This window comes from Chionomys nivalis, chromosome 1 (genome assembly GCF_950005125.1).
Source record: "Chionomys nivalis chromosome 1, mChiNiv1.1, whole genome shotgun sequence".
NCBI lineage: Eukaryota > Metazoa > Chordata > Mammalia > Rodentia > Cricetidae > Chionomys > Chionomys nivalis.
The window spans coordinates 138,101,770-138,120,336 of NC_080086.1; the positions used below are offsets into that span (position 1 = coordinate 138,101,770).

At 42.7% G+C, this 18,567-nt stretch overlaps 1 protein-coding gene across 7 annotated transcripts in view; it reads right to left on the bottom strand.

Moving 5' to 3' along the window:
* Window positions 1-7,073: 7,073 nt before the first annotated feature.
* Ncoa1 (nuclear receptor coactivator 1) overlaps window positions 7,074-18,567 on the bottom strand; it is a 219,073-nt gene continuing 207,579 nt past the window's right edge. For 4 of the 7 annotated variants that reach the window (XM_057758898.1, XM_057758721.1, XM_057758796.1 and 1 more), the window contains 2 exons: window positions 14,837-14,926; window positions 7,074-9,397 (listed from right to left, as the gene is read on the bottom strand). In XM_057758898.1, coding sequence (XP_057614881.1) covers window positions 9,227-9,397; window positions 14,837-14,926 — 261 coding nt within the window. In that variant the 3' untranslated portion in view covers window positions 7,074-9,226. Of the gene's footprint in view, window positions 9,398-9,481; window positions 9,539-14,836; window positions 14,927-18,567 lie in introns of all 7 variants that reach the window. The other 3 variants (XM_057759060.1, XM_057759142.1, XM_057758975.1) reach the window with 3 other exon arrangements.

Below are 18,567 nucleotides of genomic sequence, written 5' to 3' on the forward strand. Positions count from 1 at the left end.
AAAAAATGTTTTTGTTAAGATGTCACAGGAGCTTCATCTCGACTGGTAAAACTTCTGCCTCTGGCCCTTCTTAGGCTTAGGGCTCTCCCCAAAGGCCCCCTTTTCATCTTGCCCTTTGAACTCATGTATGGGCAGCTGGTTTTAACCCCTGGCCTCTCACCTAAAACCTCTCCCCTTCCTGATCACCTGCTTACTCTGCTGTTATCCCATCTTTGCTCCCTATTATGGGATTTTACCAACTACTCATTACCTCAACCTTGTGCCAATTCATGCTCTCCGCCAATTAAAATAGGGGATCAGGTACTATTCTCTCCCCCAGATCATCACCCCTCACCCCTTTCCCCTAAATGGCAGGGCCCCTTTAAAGTAATCCTTGTAACTCCCACAGCTGCCAAGCTCGAGGGACTTCCTCATTAGATCCACCTGTCCCACCTTAAACCTTTTACTCCTCCAGCTCAAGATACTCCCTCATATATGGTAACTCAAACAGGGCCCTGCTCCCTTAAGTTCCAGAGGACATCAAGATCAGCCACTCTTTCTCCAGTTCCAGAAAAATAAAAGTCTCATCACCGTACTCAACTCTCCTGTGCCCAAAACTCCATATACTCTCCTTGTCTTTCTCCTATCTGCTTTACCAACTTCTCTATATCTCCAAAGTCATACTTAAATTTCTAGTTAACAACTCAGCTGTTATTACAGGGACCATCATTAAACATAGACCTGGAGGTACAAGGACTGTCAAAAGCCCAGTTGGTAAGAAACAATAACAAATTTGGGGTCATTCACAGCCCCAAACTCCAAAAACTCACAAAAACAGACTTTAATGTTACAGGTTTATAGTGACTGCAGCCATGTCTCCTGGATGTTAAGGTAATACCGTGATGCTAAAGAGAACAAGTGCCTTAAGATTTGCTTCAGCTAAAACATTAAGGGCTAATAATTCCCCTTTCCAATAATTCCCCTTTCTTTTCCCCCCTCCTCTCCACTGTCTTCCATTCCAACACTATATAATTGTAATCATAAGCTTTTAATATGCCTAAAATTTATTTCTTTTCAAACATTTTTTCATAAGCTCCAGGAGCCAATTGGACCTATCTAAACAGACCAGACTCACTCAGAATTAGTATCATTTAATTCTTCCCTTATCATCTTGGGAAACCCTGGGAAATTTCCTCCTCTACCCCCCCTCGAATCCCTCTCTATCTACCATCTTGGGACTCTCCTCCCTTAACCACCAGGATCTAAATTTTTTCCAGACATAATTTTCTGCCTTTCCAGCACTTTGCGAGGTCCAAGTTGCCAGCCAGTTCCACAGAGCCCAGAAAAAACACAAAAGTAATCAGCCACCCCAGGACGTGGTCAAGCATCTCAAGTCTTCGACACCCACAAAATAGTAGGAAGCAGTCATGAGAGACCTTCCAATGCCCCATTCTCAGCCATTAAATACCCCAAACTACCCAAATTTTTATAATAAACAAAAGGGTGGAATGTTATGATTTCAGCCACAATAAGGCCCACACTTCCAGGTTCTAGGGCCATGCATGTGCGGACAAGCCCTCAGGCAGAAGTGCCTAATGGCCCTGGGGATGTTAAAGGACCCTGTGTGACTGACCCACATGTGGTTTGGTTGCATCATCCACGTATGACTCAGCTAAGCCTTTGCGTGCATGCGTGGTTGCATCATCCACCTATATGACTCAGCTAAACCCTTGCATGCATGCGTGAGCCCTGTCATCTGCATATGATGTAGTCACATTGATCCCCTGTGTACATGCGCTAGGCAGCTTTTAAAAACTGGACGCCCTCTCTCTCTCTGCATACTGACTTCCCCAGGCCTGTACATGCCCCCTCTAATAAACTCCTAAGCGGGTTTGTTGCGTGTTCCGTGTCTCCTTCTCACTCGTGCCAGGTACTTTCAGAGCTAAGCAGGGTTAGACTGTTTTGAGGTCAGAGATCATAGGTAAGACATCTGACATCTCCCTGCTCACTGGCTGACTCAATCATCTGCCCTACATTCTGACTGGACAGCTTTCGGAGGCACCGGCTTTAAAGGCCACCCTCATTATTGTTTAATCTTAACACCGAGCATAGCCTTTCAGAGGTGCTCACTGCACATCAGGAGGAAATAGGGCCTGCTTTCTGTTCATTTGGGAAGGAAGTCTGGAAGTGTTTCAAGGGATCTACAGTCTGGCTCGGCTCCTGCACTTGAAGACTTACAAAGTCCAGTGAAAATGTACTCTCTCAGAGTTCATGGAAGGGGGAAACAGAAGCCATCATAGAAACAGAATCACGCCACACAAGTTGTGTATACATTTTAACATTCTAGAATGCAATGATTTTTACTCCAGGGGGACAACTCAGGACCTACTTGTCTCTTAGCAATTGAAACACTGCCTCCTACAGGCCTATTGCTCCAATCAGTCTTTATGGAGAAGATCGTGAGGAGGAAAATGGGTACATAGCTCTTCCGTAAGAGACTCAGAATCTTAGTGGAGGAAAGAGATCAGTCTGCAGACAACCAGCTGCTAATGAGGCCAATACTGCCACAAGCAAAGGGAGTGCTGTCACCAGGGAGTCATTCCGGAAAAGGGCCTGGAGATGAGGACTAGAAGAAGTAAGAATTCCAGACTAGACAGGACTGAACATGGGAACAAGGTTAATTCAAGTATGAGGATCATTAGTAATTCAAGTGTGGTGCCTCAGGCCTGTATTCCCAGCACTCTGAGGCTGAGGCAGGAGGACTTTAAATTCAAGGTCAGCCAGGACTAAGTAGCAAGACCCAGCCTCAATGGCAAACAAAGAATAAAGGCCAGGGTAGTGCCTGGCTGGAGCATTTGTTTTCTAGAGAGCAGAGGTGGTCACACTCAGAAGGTAGGCTGACTTGAGATTCGCTCTGGGCAAGAAGCAGCCCCGACGCATAGCTTCTGAAGGCTGTTTGGAAAGGTCTCACTGAGGACAGGACAGTGTGAAGGGGCCTGGGAGAGGGTGGCTATTGAACAAAGAAATGCTTTCAATAGGGCCAAGGAGGAGAAGTCAGGCTGCAAGCCATTTACAGTCAAGACTCCTTGTAATCTGGTTAAAAAGGAAGCTGCTGCCACTGGCCACTGATTGGCCAACTAGCTCAGATAAACAACACAAGACTATCTGGCAGCAAAGTAAATCACCTGGTTTGAGGCTTAATTTTGAGATTGTAGGGGCATGGATTCCATATGTCCATGTCTATCAGTGGTAAACTTAGGGCTGGGTCTTGCAAAATATCCTGGCTATAAGAGGGTACCCAAGATGAGTGCATTGTAAATATTGCCTTCACACAAATTAAAATCATGCAATTATTAACACCAGTACTGCTTTATTTTCAAAATGGAAACCTTCAGAAGCCTCAAAGAAACCAAAGTTCTAGATAATTGTCTTGAGTTCATTGGGATTCTCAGTGTTGAAACTGGAGAAATGAGTAAGCATTAAAGGGTTAAAAGTACTTGCTGCTTTTCCAGAGGACCAGAGTTCCACTCCTTGCACATACATTGGGTAGGCTCACAACCACTTGTAACTCCAGCTCCAGGGAATCTGTTGTCATGTGATACCCTCCGCTGGTCTCCATGGGAACCTACATGCGCGCGTATGCTCATATGTAAAATAAATCCTAAAAAGTAAAAAAAAATACCAGCCTTAAGCAGGTATGGTGTACACAACTTTAAACTGGCACAGAAACCAAACCAGGCAGATCTCTGTGAGACTGAGGTCAGCCTGGTCTACATACCGAATTGAGACCTTGTCTAAAGCAACCTTGACAACAACATAGTGGTCTCCAGCCCTTATGTCAGTGCGATGATGCTCTCGTCTTTACTGGTGGTTCTGAGTAGCGCAAAGCGGAGTTCATCCCAAAGCCCAACAACTAACTTGAGGTCAGAATTTCCAAGTCCCTTCACCACAAATTGGGGTTTCAATTTCAACGTCTGCCAAGAGGCCTGTTCTACGTTGCAGTAGAGGAGGCCTGAAAGACCAAATGCAGGTCCCAAGTGCTGGCATATTTTCAGTACTAGAGGGAACTTCCTGGAAGAATGGAAAGAATGTTTAAAAAAATGGTTCTCAACCTGTGGATCATGACCCCTTTGGAGTTGACTGACCTTCTCATGGGGGCTGCATATCAGATCTACTGTATATCATATATTTACATTAAGAGTCATAACAGTAGTGAAGTTAGTTATGAAGTAGTAAGGAAAACAATTTTGTGGTTGGGCGTCAGTACAACATGAGGAATTGCATCAAAGGGTCCGCAGCTGTAGGAAGGTTGAGAACCACTGGTTTAAGGGCTGTGAAGTCTCCACCATGGGCAAGGGGCAGCTCAGGCAGTTATCTTTGGTGCTGTCCACAAAGCCTGTCACACATCAGCTCATCAAAAACAGAAGTCATTTTTATGGCCCACGGTTTTATTTCTTGTTTTCTTTGTTCCAAATCTTAGGGCTCTGGACACTTGGGTGGGAGGAGCATCAAATGAGGAAGCAGCTGTCCCTTTCAACATTTTAATCTTTTGGTCTCTGCTTGCTATGGATACTTGTTTATAGTGGTTGTAGAACTTTGAAACAACCACAAATGAGTACAGCAGGGTCAGATGCAGCATGTGAACCAAGAGCTCAGAACAGGTTCCTCCAACTGTGACCTAAGAAACCTACTGTCCTAGCCTTACAGACTTCAGTTACTCTCTTTCCCAGGAAGGATCCCAGTGGCCACACCACTGCTGGGGACCTAACCAGATTCTCATTCATGCTCCGTGAGTGCTCTCCAACTGAGCTACACCTTACATCCTGTCAGACAGCCTTAGTGTATCTGCCTATAACTTACCTTTACCTTCTAAAATTGTTTAAAGCCTAAGTGTTGACGCTGTTTCACGGAATCCACCTTTCACTTCCTGTTTAGATATATAGAGACATACTACATTGGGACTCTCTGTTAACTCTATGCCAAGGAGTCCCTCACCCCATTTACTTGAAGAGCAAGTGGAGAGATTCTCAGGGTCTCCAGAAAAGGGGCTGGGTTCTCTCTTTGCCACCTTTGACCTCTTGCCCTTCTTTTCAAGGCTGGGTTTAGCATTCTCCACAGAAGAAAACTGGGCTTTAAGTTCATACGTAAGATGGAAGTCTTGTAGACTCTTAAATCATCCAGTTCAGGACAGTAAGCTAGAATCTGGCATGAAAAAGTGGAGCTCTGGGGGCTGGAGGGATACCTCAATGGCGAAGAGCACTTGATGCTTTTCCCAAGGACCCAGGTTCGGTTCCCAGCATCCCCATGGTGGTTCACAACCACCTCTAACTCCACTTCCAGGAGATCCAATGCTGCCTTCTGATCACTGCAGGCAGAGGCACTCACATGACACACATATATAGACAGGCAAAACGCTCGCATCTTTAAAGCTGGGGATTCAAGTCTCCGCACTGATGAACTGTTGTGTCGTAACCTGTTAAAGTTTGTTTCTTTCCTGCTTACTACTCTCTCAATGGTCTGCAGAGGGTGAGACAACGGTCCTAACAGCACTTCAGAAATTGCCAGGGCACACATTTACTTTCTCTGGGTACCTTTAATATCATCACCAGCTACGGCTGGGTGGATAGAGAACAGAAGGCAATGCTTTTGGTTGGGTAGGGCTAGTGATGGGTAGACCTTAGCTATCGACTGTTTTAACTTTCAAATGAGACCTCCAAGCCTAGCACATGTTCCTACTGGAGTCGGCCCCTTCAGCTACTTTCTGGCGTGCCAGCTGACAGAACTCTGTGGGCTTATGAGCGGGTCATGCTCTGGCCGCCTTCCCTGTGCTGCCCCTCAAAACTGCCCTAGCTCCTCTTCATAGTGCTACTCCTGCTGTTTAAGCATCTCACCTCAAATGCTATCTCTTTCGCAAGGAAGCCTGCACTGGCCTTTAGGCACTGCCTCACAGAATTCTCTTCTGTACCACTTTAGTTAGGTCTGCATCTAACTGCTCTCCATTCCGGGTCTACGGATGTAAGTCACACAGGGCAGGGTCCACTTCTGTTTTCATCCTTTCTTATTCCTGGAGCCTTGGACAAGGAATAAAATGTGTTGAACAAGTGAATGATGACACAGCTTTTAGTTTTTCAATGTTCTTAAGAGGGTAGCATTGAGAATAAAATATGCAAAGAAAACCAACATTGCTGGCAGAACAGGCTCAGCCTCCAACGAAAGGAACATATGGGTTCAATTAAGCCAGTGAAGTTTAGAGGCAGAGGGATGGTCAGGGATGCTTTACTGTATCCATGTACAGGTGCTCTTCTGGCAAGAGCAATTAAGGTCAGCATGGGGTTAGCATAACTGCTATGTAAGCAGACAACCATCTTTCTTTTACTCGGTCAGCCCAAGACACAGCATCTAAAAACTTCTTTATGTTGGAATCTTCCCCAGAAAGACCACAGAGAAGGTAGTTTTCTCCTTCCTTCTTTCTATTGCTCTTCTCTCTCCACTGCCACTCAGGACAACTTTACATCAGTGGGTGACCTCATCTAAATGAAGCATCAATTTTCTTTTATCCCAGCTATGGATAAAATGTATCATTTCACCTCAAAATATGATTTAAAAGAACAGATGCCAAGTCTGTAGCTATGCGTGGGAATGTATGTGAGAAACACGCCCTGCCCTTGTTCTCTTGTTGTTAGGCTTAGCTGCTGAGCCATCGCACCAGCCAGTACTTAACTTTTACAAAATGCATTATCACACTGAAACAGTATCCTCAAGTAAAATTCCACACCTGTATCAGGGCATTGAGAGAGGCATGCTATTCCGTGGTTCTTTAGAGTTGCTTGGACAGTATCCTAGCCTCAGACACAGTAGAGTTTATGTTTCAGACAAATGGCCCAACTAAGTTGGCATTTCCTCAATGCCCCTAATCACTGCTTTACAGGAAAGGCTTCTATTAGAGACTTTAGGGATTTTTGGCCATAGCGATCCTTTCTTTTTACTAACCTTTAGTATTGGAAGTCACCTGGGATTTGGCATTTTTTTAGAGTCATCGCCCCCCACCCCACCCATCTCCATCCCTGCATAAATGAAGAGGCAGCTCATGAGGTTGTTAAACAAATTCTATTCAGTAGCTGGAAAAGTCAATTTCCTGTGGAATGACAGGAATTACATAGAAGCAAGCAATTTTATTTTCCTCAAATGTAGCAATAATTTTAATCTGTACATACATAAAACAAACAGTGCAATTATAAAACCTCGAAGGTGACATGCATACTTTAAGGTGCAGTGGGGATGGGGGAGGACGTTAGCATCTCCAATTTTCCTTACTGCTTTTCTCTTCTAGGTCCTGATGCAAAAGCACTGAGTCAGGAAACTTCATCTGGAATGCTGAAGTTAGAGGTTAACTTCCTGAAGTCTGCACGCTTATCACAAACAAAATGGAAACGACCTCCTAGAGCAATTTGGGAGGAACTAGAGTAATATGGCTGGGCTTTCAAGCTGGAAATGAACGAGATCAGGGATGCATTTTCTGAAAAACTAAAAAAAGATAATGTTTGCAACTGAGGGTCCTATTTCTGTTTCATAGTTGCTACCACATGAGCCCTTCCACCATTTTCAAAATGCTGTAGTTTCTGAATAGATGCTGTTCAATGGAGTTATTTGAAATTAGGGGTGGTGAGATGCAGAAGGAAGGACCTGGGGAAATGGCTTCTTCCTTGAAGTCTTGAGTCCATGCTCCTCATCTGCATTGGTTCTTATGGCCTTTCCTCTGCTCTGTGAGCAGAGGGAGCTGGTGCAGAAGGTCTGTACTGTCGTCCGCAGGCCCACGGATGCAGATCAAGGTTAGTGCTGGAGGGCTCCCTTGGCCTCTCTCGCCACGCCTTGCTCAAGCTCTCCTGCCTGTGGCAGAACTTCTAGCACTAGAGTCAGTTCGCTGGCCCCTTTCTCGGGGCCAGGGTGAGACGGGATGTGGCAGAGTACAAGACAACGGGAAACATGGTACCAATTAGCCAGAGCAGAACAGAGAAACTTGTATTTGCACTGATGGAAATTCAAATTTCCAAAGTCATTCTGAGACAGAAAAAGCAGATTTTCTTTGAGCGAGCTCTGATTTCCCTTCCTACAAGTGGCCTGCGACACCCTGGGGTGGTCTGCCCTAGCTCAGCTAGAATAGCTCCTTCTGGCACTGCCACTTTGGTGAGTCCCAAAGTAAATCCATACATGGCTTCACAGTCACTGGGATAATGAAATTACTAGCCAAGTGTAATTGTAATCAACCAACATTATACTTCACACACAAATTTAAAAAAAAAAAACCAATATGATCAAAGCATAAAATTAAACAGAACAAAATCAATTTCTACAAGAAATCAAAATATATTTACAGTGAGATTTAAGGAAAAAATAAGCTACTCGGATCATAAATTTAATTTTATTTTAAATAACTTTAGCTACCTCGCTGTTAACATAGTAAAAGCAGAAAGAACAGGCTGCTTTTCCCCGCAGACTTAATCAGAAAATTTTATCTACAATAATTGATAGAACTCGGTTCTTGTCTTTCACCCATCTCAACAAAAATTATTGCATTTTCCCCCAAACTGCATTTTTTGGATTCCTCAGTGAATATACTCGTTTCATCCTCTTTCCTGGAGGCATCTTGGTTTCAATCCATCTTTATAAAAAGGAAAAGGGGTGCATATGTAGAAGCAAAATATTCTCTTGATGCCAACGGACAGAGTTGCTTGGAGAAGCTGATTGTACACACGAGCTGCCTGGGGTCGGGGAGGGGTGGCTGTTGGTGGGAGGAACTTGACAGCCTCTGGTGGACAGACAGGCAAAACCCCATGGGCTCTTCTTCCAGGGCAGAGACAGGGTTGAGCCGGTGAGGCAGGGCTTCATCTCCCCTTGGAACTTGTTATTTTGGTTTCCCTCCAAAAGCCTTCATCCAGAAAAGAAGCCAATGACTGATTATAAAAATAAGAATAATTAACTTTTGGCTCAAGAAATAAGATTGTCCAACTGTTCTGCCTTGTTATTCTTTTCAATATCCAAGGCCTTTACAAAGAAAGTAAAACCATCTCTCAATCTCCCAGCAAAAATGAACTTTTTTTTTAAAATTTTTATTTATTTTTTTTGCTCCAAATGCTACGACCTGAAGAATGGCTGCAGATTGAGATATCAAAAATCTCAGAAAAATATATAATATATTTGTATATCTCTGCATGTCTATTATTTAAACTTCACATTCCTTTAAAAGTGGTTATTCAGTCAGTAGCTGCTGAAGGAGGCTCTTCTGCTGGGCCTGGGGGGTCTGTGGTCCTGATGTGGGTTTTTGAGTTCCCAGTGGACCAGGCTGGTTCAGGTAAGGGTCCCCGCCTACCAGATTCACTGTACACTGGACGTCAGCAAACACCTGAACCTGTTGCACCTGCTGGAACACAAATAAAAGATGTGTTTAGACAGAAGGGCTTGCCCCCCCGGCTTATGAGTGGTACTACTTGAAGTGGGAACTCACTAGAGCATTCCTCTAGTCTGTAGTCACCACAGAGAAGAACTCTTCTGTCTTCTTGTCCTACAAAAAGAAAATTGCTGCACTCATTTTGCTCAGGGTTCTGGAAAGTTCACACTTAAAAATAAAACCAAAACTGGAATGGTCACGCCTCCTACAGGGTTGCCATCTACACTCAGTGTGTGTTCTCTAATATTACCAAGGCTGGGAAAAACCCAGTTTAGAGTTTGTGGATACAGCAGTGGCTTTAAAAAAAATAACATGGTAATTGGAAAACTAGTTCAAAATCATTCTATGGATGACTTTAGTAGAAAAGGACCTTTTCTATGTCACTGAGAAATAAGAGCTTTAACCTAGTATTAGCAAAATAAACCATCACACTCTGCACCAACACTGGCACCGCGGCATCATCCAGATGACTCGTATAGTAAACTGTATACAGCTCCTTCACATAGTGGCTTCATATTTACAACAAATATTAGCAGAGAAAGTTTGTTTTTGGTTTTCCCCTCATAGGCAATTCCTTAAACATGCGAGCTAAAAATAACAATAAACATTAGCTGAGAACAGTATGAATTTCCCTGTTACTTCCAGTGGTAATGTATTCCTTAAAAATGTCTAAAGCTGCATAGTTCTGGCGTCTGCTATTGGAAGGCAAAGCCAGGTAGTAGTCCTCCCCACTAGCCTTATTAAACATTGTCTATAGAACTGATTAGAAGGCCATACTTCCGAATGCTCCAGAGGAGGAATAGAAATGCTTTCTAAGGTGACTATGAATTTTGGCAAATGTGCTTCATGTTTAATAGGCTGTATAGGATTTAAGCTAGTGATATATATATTTTTTCTTTTTGGTCATTTATCTCTAGCTTTTCTGAAAAATTTTCTATCCTCTGCGGAATACAAGCTGTTTTCCATTACCTTCATTGGGCAAATGGCCAATGTCCCAACCGTCAAGTTTCTGTGTCAGGCTGGCCTGTGGTCGCTTATTCTTAATCCTTTTGCTTGCCCACTCCACTCCCTTTCTGGGAAGAAGACAGCCCTGGAACCTTCAGTTAGTTAGGCTAGCACTCCTCCTTTTCTGGTCCTCTTTCACCAGCTTCTCGGCAGACGGCCTCTGGCTCTGCTGTGCTCCCAGGACTCCTTGTCTGAGTTCTTGCTCATGTATCTACCACACACCATCTTCGGTCCCATGTTCTTCTCATGGTGTGCTCTGCAGCTACCATTCCTATCTTCTTTCTTCCTTGAGACCCAGGGGCCTTCTTTTCTCTCAGCAGCTTCCCAGCCCACTTCCTGCTTCTTTACTCTGTGTCCCTTTCTCTCTCCTGTCTGGCCTCCCACAGCTGGACCCTGGGACTCCTTCGTGGTCCTTCTTCTCTGTGTACCAATCTCTATAGTTCTAGCTAACTCACGTTCCAGTTTCTATTTGGCAAACATAGAAATGAGGGGATAACAAGAGATACCATGATGGGCTACAATGAAAAGAAGATTGAGCCACTGGCCTTCATGTGAGCACAAACAATGATGCTTTTTAGGCACTGAATTTTTAAAATCAACACAGAAAATTGTATGCTTATTTGTTTCTAAGTATGAAATATTGGGGTGGAAAACACCTAAGGTGGTTTTTCTTCCCTAAGTATTTTAAAACAATTTTGATAAAGAGAGGAACAATAAAACAAACTAGAGAGAAAATATTGCTTCTTTAAAAAGAATATTTTAAAAGAGTACATAAAATTATAAAGATAAGAGACAGGCGATGGTGGCGCATGCCTTTAATCCCAGCACTCGGGAGGCAGAGGCAGGCGGATCTCTGTGAGTTCGAGGCCAGCCTGGTCTAGAAAAGCTAGTTCCAGGACAGGAACCAAAAGCTACAGAGAAACCATGTCTCGAAAATCAAAAAAAAAAAAAAAAAAAATATATATATATATATAAAGATAAAAAATTATAAAGATTAAGTCAGATTCCAAAGCTCATGTTATCCACTTAGAACTGTTACCTAAAATGAGGATGCCTGAGACCAGATCTCAAGGGACTTTCAAACTGCCACCTCTGCCCAGTTAGGCACGTGAGGACCTAAAGGTGTCTGGAAAGGATGGAGAACTCAGCACTAGACCCTCTGAGTTCCCAGCACACGGTTGACTTTTTTTTTTTTTAAAAAAAGATTTATTTATTAATTACGTATACAGTATTCTGTCTGCATGTCTGCTGCAGACCAGAAGAGGGCACGAGATCTCATTACAGATGGTTGTGAGCCACCATGTGGTTACTGGGAATTGAACTCAGGACCTCTGGAAGAGCAGTCAGTGCTCTTAACCTCTGGGCCATCTCTCCAGCTCCCTTGACTTTAATTCAAGCACTGTCTGATGAATCTAGGACCTTAAAACTTGCTTGTGCTCCATTAAGTAGTTTGTCGTACCTCCTGGGACATGTCTCTCTGAGGGTGACTTCCATTTTCTAGTGAATGAAGACTGTCTTCCATATATCTATCACAGAATGCCCATTTAAAAAAATTTTTTAACCTCACAGCACTCAGATGTACTTACTACAGCTCAGCGTCTAGACACAACCTCCTGACTCCCCTTTCCCATTCTTAGCCCCCAGAAAGGCTTCCTTCACCTTTTCCAGCCAAGGATAGAGCCAAACTAGTGTGCTCTCGGTGGTTTCTCTCAGGGGTGACTTTGTCTACAGGACAGAGCATGGAGCACGATTCCTTAACTCAGTAGTTAATGCTATCTACTATAACTCTTTTTTTTTTTTTTTTTTTTTTTTTTTTTGGTTTTTCGAGACAGGGTTTCTCTGTAGCTTTGGTGCCGGTCCTGGAACTAGCTCTTGTAGACCAGGCTGGCCTCGAACTCCCAGAGATCCACCTGCCTCTGCCTCCCGAGTGCTGGGATTAAAGGCGTGCGTCACCACCGCCCGGCTCTACTATAACTCTTGATTCCTCTGATTTCTTACTACAAACTTCTAAATTCTCAATAGATTGGCTTCCTATAACTATGTGAAGATACTACTATTCCCCTGCCTTTGGCTCCCAACAACTGTCTGAAGCATGATTTATATAAACTCAGAGACAGAAATTGGGGTTCAACCTGAAGACTAGAAAAGCAAAGCAGCCTCAATCTTACCTCAACCTCAGTCCGAAAATGGTGATCCTGCCTCCAGGAAACCTCAGAATGAGACTGAGAGTGAGAGCTGTCTCCTCCCATTTTATAATCCTGTCTAGTTCTGGGATTAAAGGCGTGCATCACTGCCGCCTGGTTTCTATGGCAAGCTAGTGTGACTACTAGGATTATAGGTGTGTGTCGTTGTGACTACTGGGATTATAGGTGTGTGTCATTGTGACTACTAGGATTATAGGTGTGTGTCGTTGTGACTACTGGGATTATAGGTGTGTGTCATTGTGACTACTAGGATTATAGGTGTGTGTCGTTGTGACTACTGGGATTATAGGTGTGTGTCGTTGTGACTACTAGGATTATAGGTGTGTGTCATTGTGACTACTAGGATTATAGGTGTGTGTCGTTGTGACTACTAGGATTATAGGTGTGTCGTTGTGACTACTAGGATTATAGGTGTGTGTCATTGTGACTACTGGGATTATAGGTGTGTGTCGTTGTGACTACTGGGATTATAGGTGTGTCATTGTGACTACTGGGATTATAGGTGTGTGTCATTGTGACTACTAGGATTATAGGTGTGTCATTGTGACTACTGGGATTATAGGTGTGTGTCGTTGTGACTACTAGGATTATAGGTGTGTGTCATTGTGACTACTAGGATTATAGGTGTGTGTCGTTGTGACTACTAGGATTATAGGTGTGTGTCATTGTGACTACTGGGATTATAGGTGTGGGATTATAGGTGGGTGTCGTTGTGACTACTGGGATTATAGGTGTGTGTCGTTGTGACTACTGGGATTATAGGTGTGTGTCGTTGTGACTACTGGGATTATAGGTGTGTGTCGTTGTGACTACTGGGATTATAGGTGTGTGTCGTTGTGACTACTGGGATTATAGGTGTGTGTCGTTGTGACTACTGGGATTATAGGTGTGTGTCGTTGTGACTACTGGGATTATAGGTGTGTGTCATTGTGACTACTGGGATTATAGGTGTGTGTCATTGTGGCTACTAGGATTATAGGTGTGTGTCATTGTGACTACTAGGATTATAGGTGTGTGTCATTGTGACTACTGGGATTATAGGTGTGTGTCATTGTGGCTACTGGGATTATAGATCTGTGTTATTGCTGCCTGGTCTGTAAGGCTGGCCAATGTGGCTATTTTACTCTTCTGAATTTCAGGCAAGCTTTATTTATTAAAATACAAATAAAATGCCATGACAGCTGCCATTATTTTCTCCTTCACATGGCCTGAGAACTGTTCCACCTACTGAGTCCATCTCCTGTGTAAATGTTCTCTAACTATCTTGGCTTTGCTCATCTGTTTTTTCAGTACTGGGATGAAGCCCAGAGCCTTCCACGAGGTAGACAGAGTCCTACCACTGAGCTGTATGCCATTCCCGTTTCTTCTTTTCATGAATGCTTGATTTTGTTATTTATAGCATGCACTTGGTAGTTGGCCTTCTTTGGTGACATGAAAATTTCTGTGCATGTATCTGTGTGTTGCATGTTAAAAGAGGCCCTAAGAAGACTTTGTACTGGGAAGATCTGGGTCTGAACCTCCCCAGCTGTGTGAATAATGCACAGTTAAAGATGCTCAGGTTCCACTTCTTCATCTGTGAAGGAAAGGACTGCAGCCTCCACAGAGTTACACTGGAGGGTTAAATGAGATAGAGCTCACAGTGGGGAGCACAGTGCCCTGCAAATCATAAATGTTACAGTGAAGATGTACATATTTTTATGACTTGTACTATGATACCTATGCTAATATTAAGAGATTAAATACTAAATCAGTTGCCAAAGTAGATTAACCCCATGCCCAAATTTCTGCCAGTACAGAAGAGACCACCTTGCTATTTGTGCTGCTCAGAAACACCCTGCTAAGGAGGTGCGGCACCCAGCAGATGCTGCTTTGCCTTAATTTATTGGCTATGTTGAGATCTTTGATTACAACCTTTTTGATCTGCAGACTTCTAGCATTGTTTAGTCACATGTGACTCCACTTATCTGACACAAGAGCTGGTTAAATCCTTCAAAGCTTATCTCATTTAACCCTCTCAACGCCCTGTAAGCAAGCATCCTGGTAGTCATAGAGAGGCTCAAGAGATTTCTGTAAAATCCCCACAGTGCCAAGCCGACAAGGGTAGACTTCCGGGGTTATGCTCTCAGCCACATGCTAGGTGATGTCCTCCATGTATCCAGAGTGCCTCTGCCAGCTCTGCAGTAGGGCTTTCTGTCTTACTGACCTGGTTTCCATCTGCTTCTGTTTTGAGAAGGTCAGTGGATGAGAGCTGGTTGCAGTAGAGGCCTGTGTGTCTCAGTGCTGGATCATTCATCTATTAAAATAAATAAAAGACCAAATCATAAGCTAGTTGTTTAAGCTGCTAACCACATCTTCAACGAGAAATGGACCGAGAAGCACTCGGAGGACTGCTAACCTAACCGATTTATCACACTGTCATCGACAGTCAGACAGGCTCCCTCGTGGGTGAAGACTGTGAGGAAGGAGCTGGTGCTGTCCTGTTTCTGACCTAGCTGGTTACTTGGAGTCTTCACCTGTGAAAGTCATTGCATTATATACTTTTCTGTATATTCTAATATTTGACACTTGAAAAAATAAATTCTTTTTCTCTGTATCTTTGACTCAGTCTGTCTTAATTTCCTTGTCTCTCTCTCCTCTCACAGACATACACTCAAGTTGATTCACCATCTCAGTTAACAAAGGCTCAGTCACAAAGGGCTGGAGAAGTGGTGTGCTACTCCTGCAGAGGGTCTGACTTTGGTTCTTAACAAATGGTTCAGCCCATGTCTGACTCCAGCTTCAGGGGAATCCAATGCCTCTGGCTTCTGTTGGTAACTGTACTTATATGGGGTAATGCATCTGCACGCATGCACACATGCATACATGCACATGAATATACATACACACTTAAAATAAATCTCAAAAAAAGAATCAGTAGCAAAGATCATATTTATATCATTGTCTGAATCCACCAAAAAAATTAGAGTAAGAAACAAAGGCATTTAAGATACCAGACAAAGGCAATGCAGGGCACTGATCTCTACAATCTGGGAAACGACTGGGAACTCACTCTTGTAACAATTTTCTATTCCTAGAGTGCATCCTTGAGTTAAGCGGCTGCTGGAACCCACATAGCAGAATGTCAAAGGAGAAAAGTGCAAAGAGACAGGTCTAGAAATGTTCAAGTTCCTCTAGTCTGTGGCTCAAAATGCAGAGGAAAGAGCTGCCTGCATAAATGACATGGGATAATTCCAAAAGAACACACAGTACTGGAACCAGGTCTCCATCTCAACAGCCAAAGTGGAAAAATGTCAGATTCAGGAGGAAACACAGTAGATCCTTACTACAAAAGCAAGATTGGATATAGAATGAATACTACTTTTGTGCCATCAAATAAAAAGTAAGACCCGAAAGGCTCAAATTTCTTCCAGAGAACCGAATCATTTCTCATAGCAAAGATCAAAAATACTTATAGGGATATAAGTAAGAGAGGCTGGAGAGATGGCTCAGAGGTTAAGAGCACTGGCTGCTCTTCCAGACGTCCTGACTTCAATTCCCAACAACCACATGGTGGCTCCCAACAGTCTGGAATGCGTTCTGGCGCCCTCTGCTGGCTTGCAGGCAGCACACTGTATGCATAATAAATAAACATATTTTTAAAAATGAATATAAATGGTAAATTTCACACTTTTGTGTTCAATAGAAAAATTAACAGTCATATAGATAACATAATTATGAGCCATAATGAAAATGAAAGCCAATGAACCTGAAATCAATTCTCAAACAGTTCAGGTGATTTACTGTTTAGGTGATAGACTGATTTAAGATAACTGTAATAATTGCATTCCCTTTGTTCAAGAAGCAAGAAGAGCTCTTACTTTGCCATCACCAACTCCTACAAAGGTAGAGACGCAGAGTGCTCAAGATTCACCTTCTCATAGAACTCACTGCCATATCCAAGGAAGCATTGCCAGTAGAGGTGCGATGGGTGTAAACACTGACTACAGGAGGGGCTAAAGACATCTACAATGGTCTACACATAAGTTGTGAAGCTTCTAAAGCTTCAGAAAAGAACCAAACCCATCTCTGTATACTTGCATCCAATTGTGATGAGCCAACATATGTCAAGTTGATGGAGGCCCTTTGTGCTGAGCACCAAATCAACCTAAGTAAGGCTGATGGCAACAAAAAGCTACCCCTATCAGGTAGACTTCTGCAAAATGATTGAGGGGAAACCCTGGAAAATGGTTGCTGTAGTTGTACAGTGGTTAAGGCTTGTGGCAAAGAATATTACGCAAGGATGTAACTGAAGAATCCTTTGCAATCAAGAAATGAACAAATTAAAAACCTGGCTCACTCAAGAAAGAAAGAGAGCTGGCAAGATGACTCAGTTGTTCATAGAACACACGTAACAAGATGATTCAGTTGTTCACAGAACACATATTAACACATGTAATGAGATGACTCAGTTGTTCATGGAACACACGTAACTAGATGACTCAACAGGTAAAGAGCTTGCTGCACAAGTCTGACGACTGAGTTCGATCCTCAGAACCTATACACAAGTGGGATAGAGCTGATCCAACAACTTAAAAAGCAGAGGAAGGATGAAAGACATGCCTGCGATCTGAAATAGTAAAAAGATTCACATATAACATCTAGATATTGAAATGTCTGAGATAAAAACCACAATAGACAAAATTAACATGTTAGACAATGAAAAAAATGAGTGAACCTTAAGCTATGGAAGTAGAAAGTATTTAAAATGAACACATAGGGGTCTGGAGATGTAGCTCAGATGAAAGAGTGCTTGCTAGTGTACATGATCCTGGGATTCAATACCCAGCACTGCATAAAAAAATCAGAAGTGGTGGCACATGCCTGTAATGATAATATTTGAAGAGGCATGAAGATTAGAAGTTCAAGGTCATCCTTGGCTGAATAGTGAGACCGAGGTCAGCTTGGGATATATGACCCATCCACCGTGTGTGTGTGTGTATGTGTGTGTGTGTGTAAGTGACTGAACTGTGTAAGTAAGGGCTAAAATCAACCCCTACCTTCTGCCCCAGGGTATCAGGGAATGATGGGATACCTTCAAATAACTACTACAAGTGTGACTGGAGGGAGGGTTAGTGCCAAATAAAAAAAAATTTTAAGAATGACTCACATTTCCTAAATTTGATGAAAATTCATGGACCAAGAATCAAATAAGCCCCAAGAATAAGAAATAAAGAAAAGCATGTAACAATCAAATTACTTAAACTCCATTACTAAGAGAATAAAATGACAGTGGAGACAAAGCCTTCATCAGAATTTATAAAGACACGGGGACTCAGGGAGAGTACTTCCGAACATAAAGCAGAAACAAAGACATTTTTAGACATAGAAAGTCAAAAGCATCAGCAGCCGAGCTGCACCAGGATAAACACTGTAGGAAGAAGGGAATTATACCAGATGTAAACTGGAATTACACAAAGAACAAAGCAAAATGAATAAACAAAATGATATAGATCATTAAATTATTGGGTTCTGTTTCCTTAGGTTTACTATGTAATTCCTAGGAAACAGGGATTTTAAAAAAGGAAATCTATATAAAAGATAGCTAGTACATATATATATGCACATATATATGTTATATTTAAATACAACTTTCTGTAAGCAATGGCTTCATGCCAACACTTTAGTTCATAATCTACTTTGTGGTGGCTAGTATGAATGATGTAAGTACTCACTCTAGGCAGTTATTCTAATTTTCAGTTTGATCACTGTCACCTAGAAATGTGCAGGAGGCTCAAGAATAAACTCCAAATGTGTGGCTGGCATACATTATCCGACAAGAGGCCTATCACACAAATTCTGCCCTATCACACAAATTCTGTCCTAATTGTAATATAAATATTCCAGTAATTCATTAGCCGTTCACCCTCTATTTCTGCCTAGGTTTTACTTTACTAA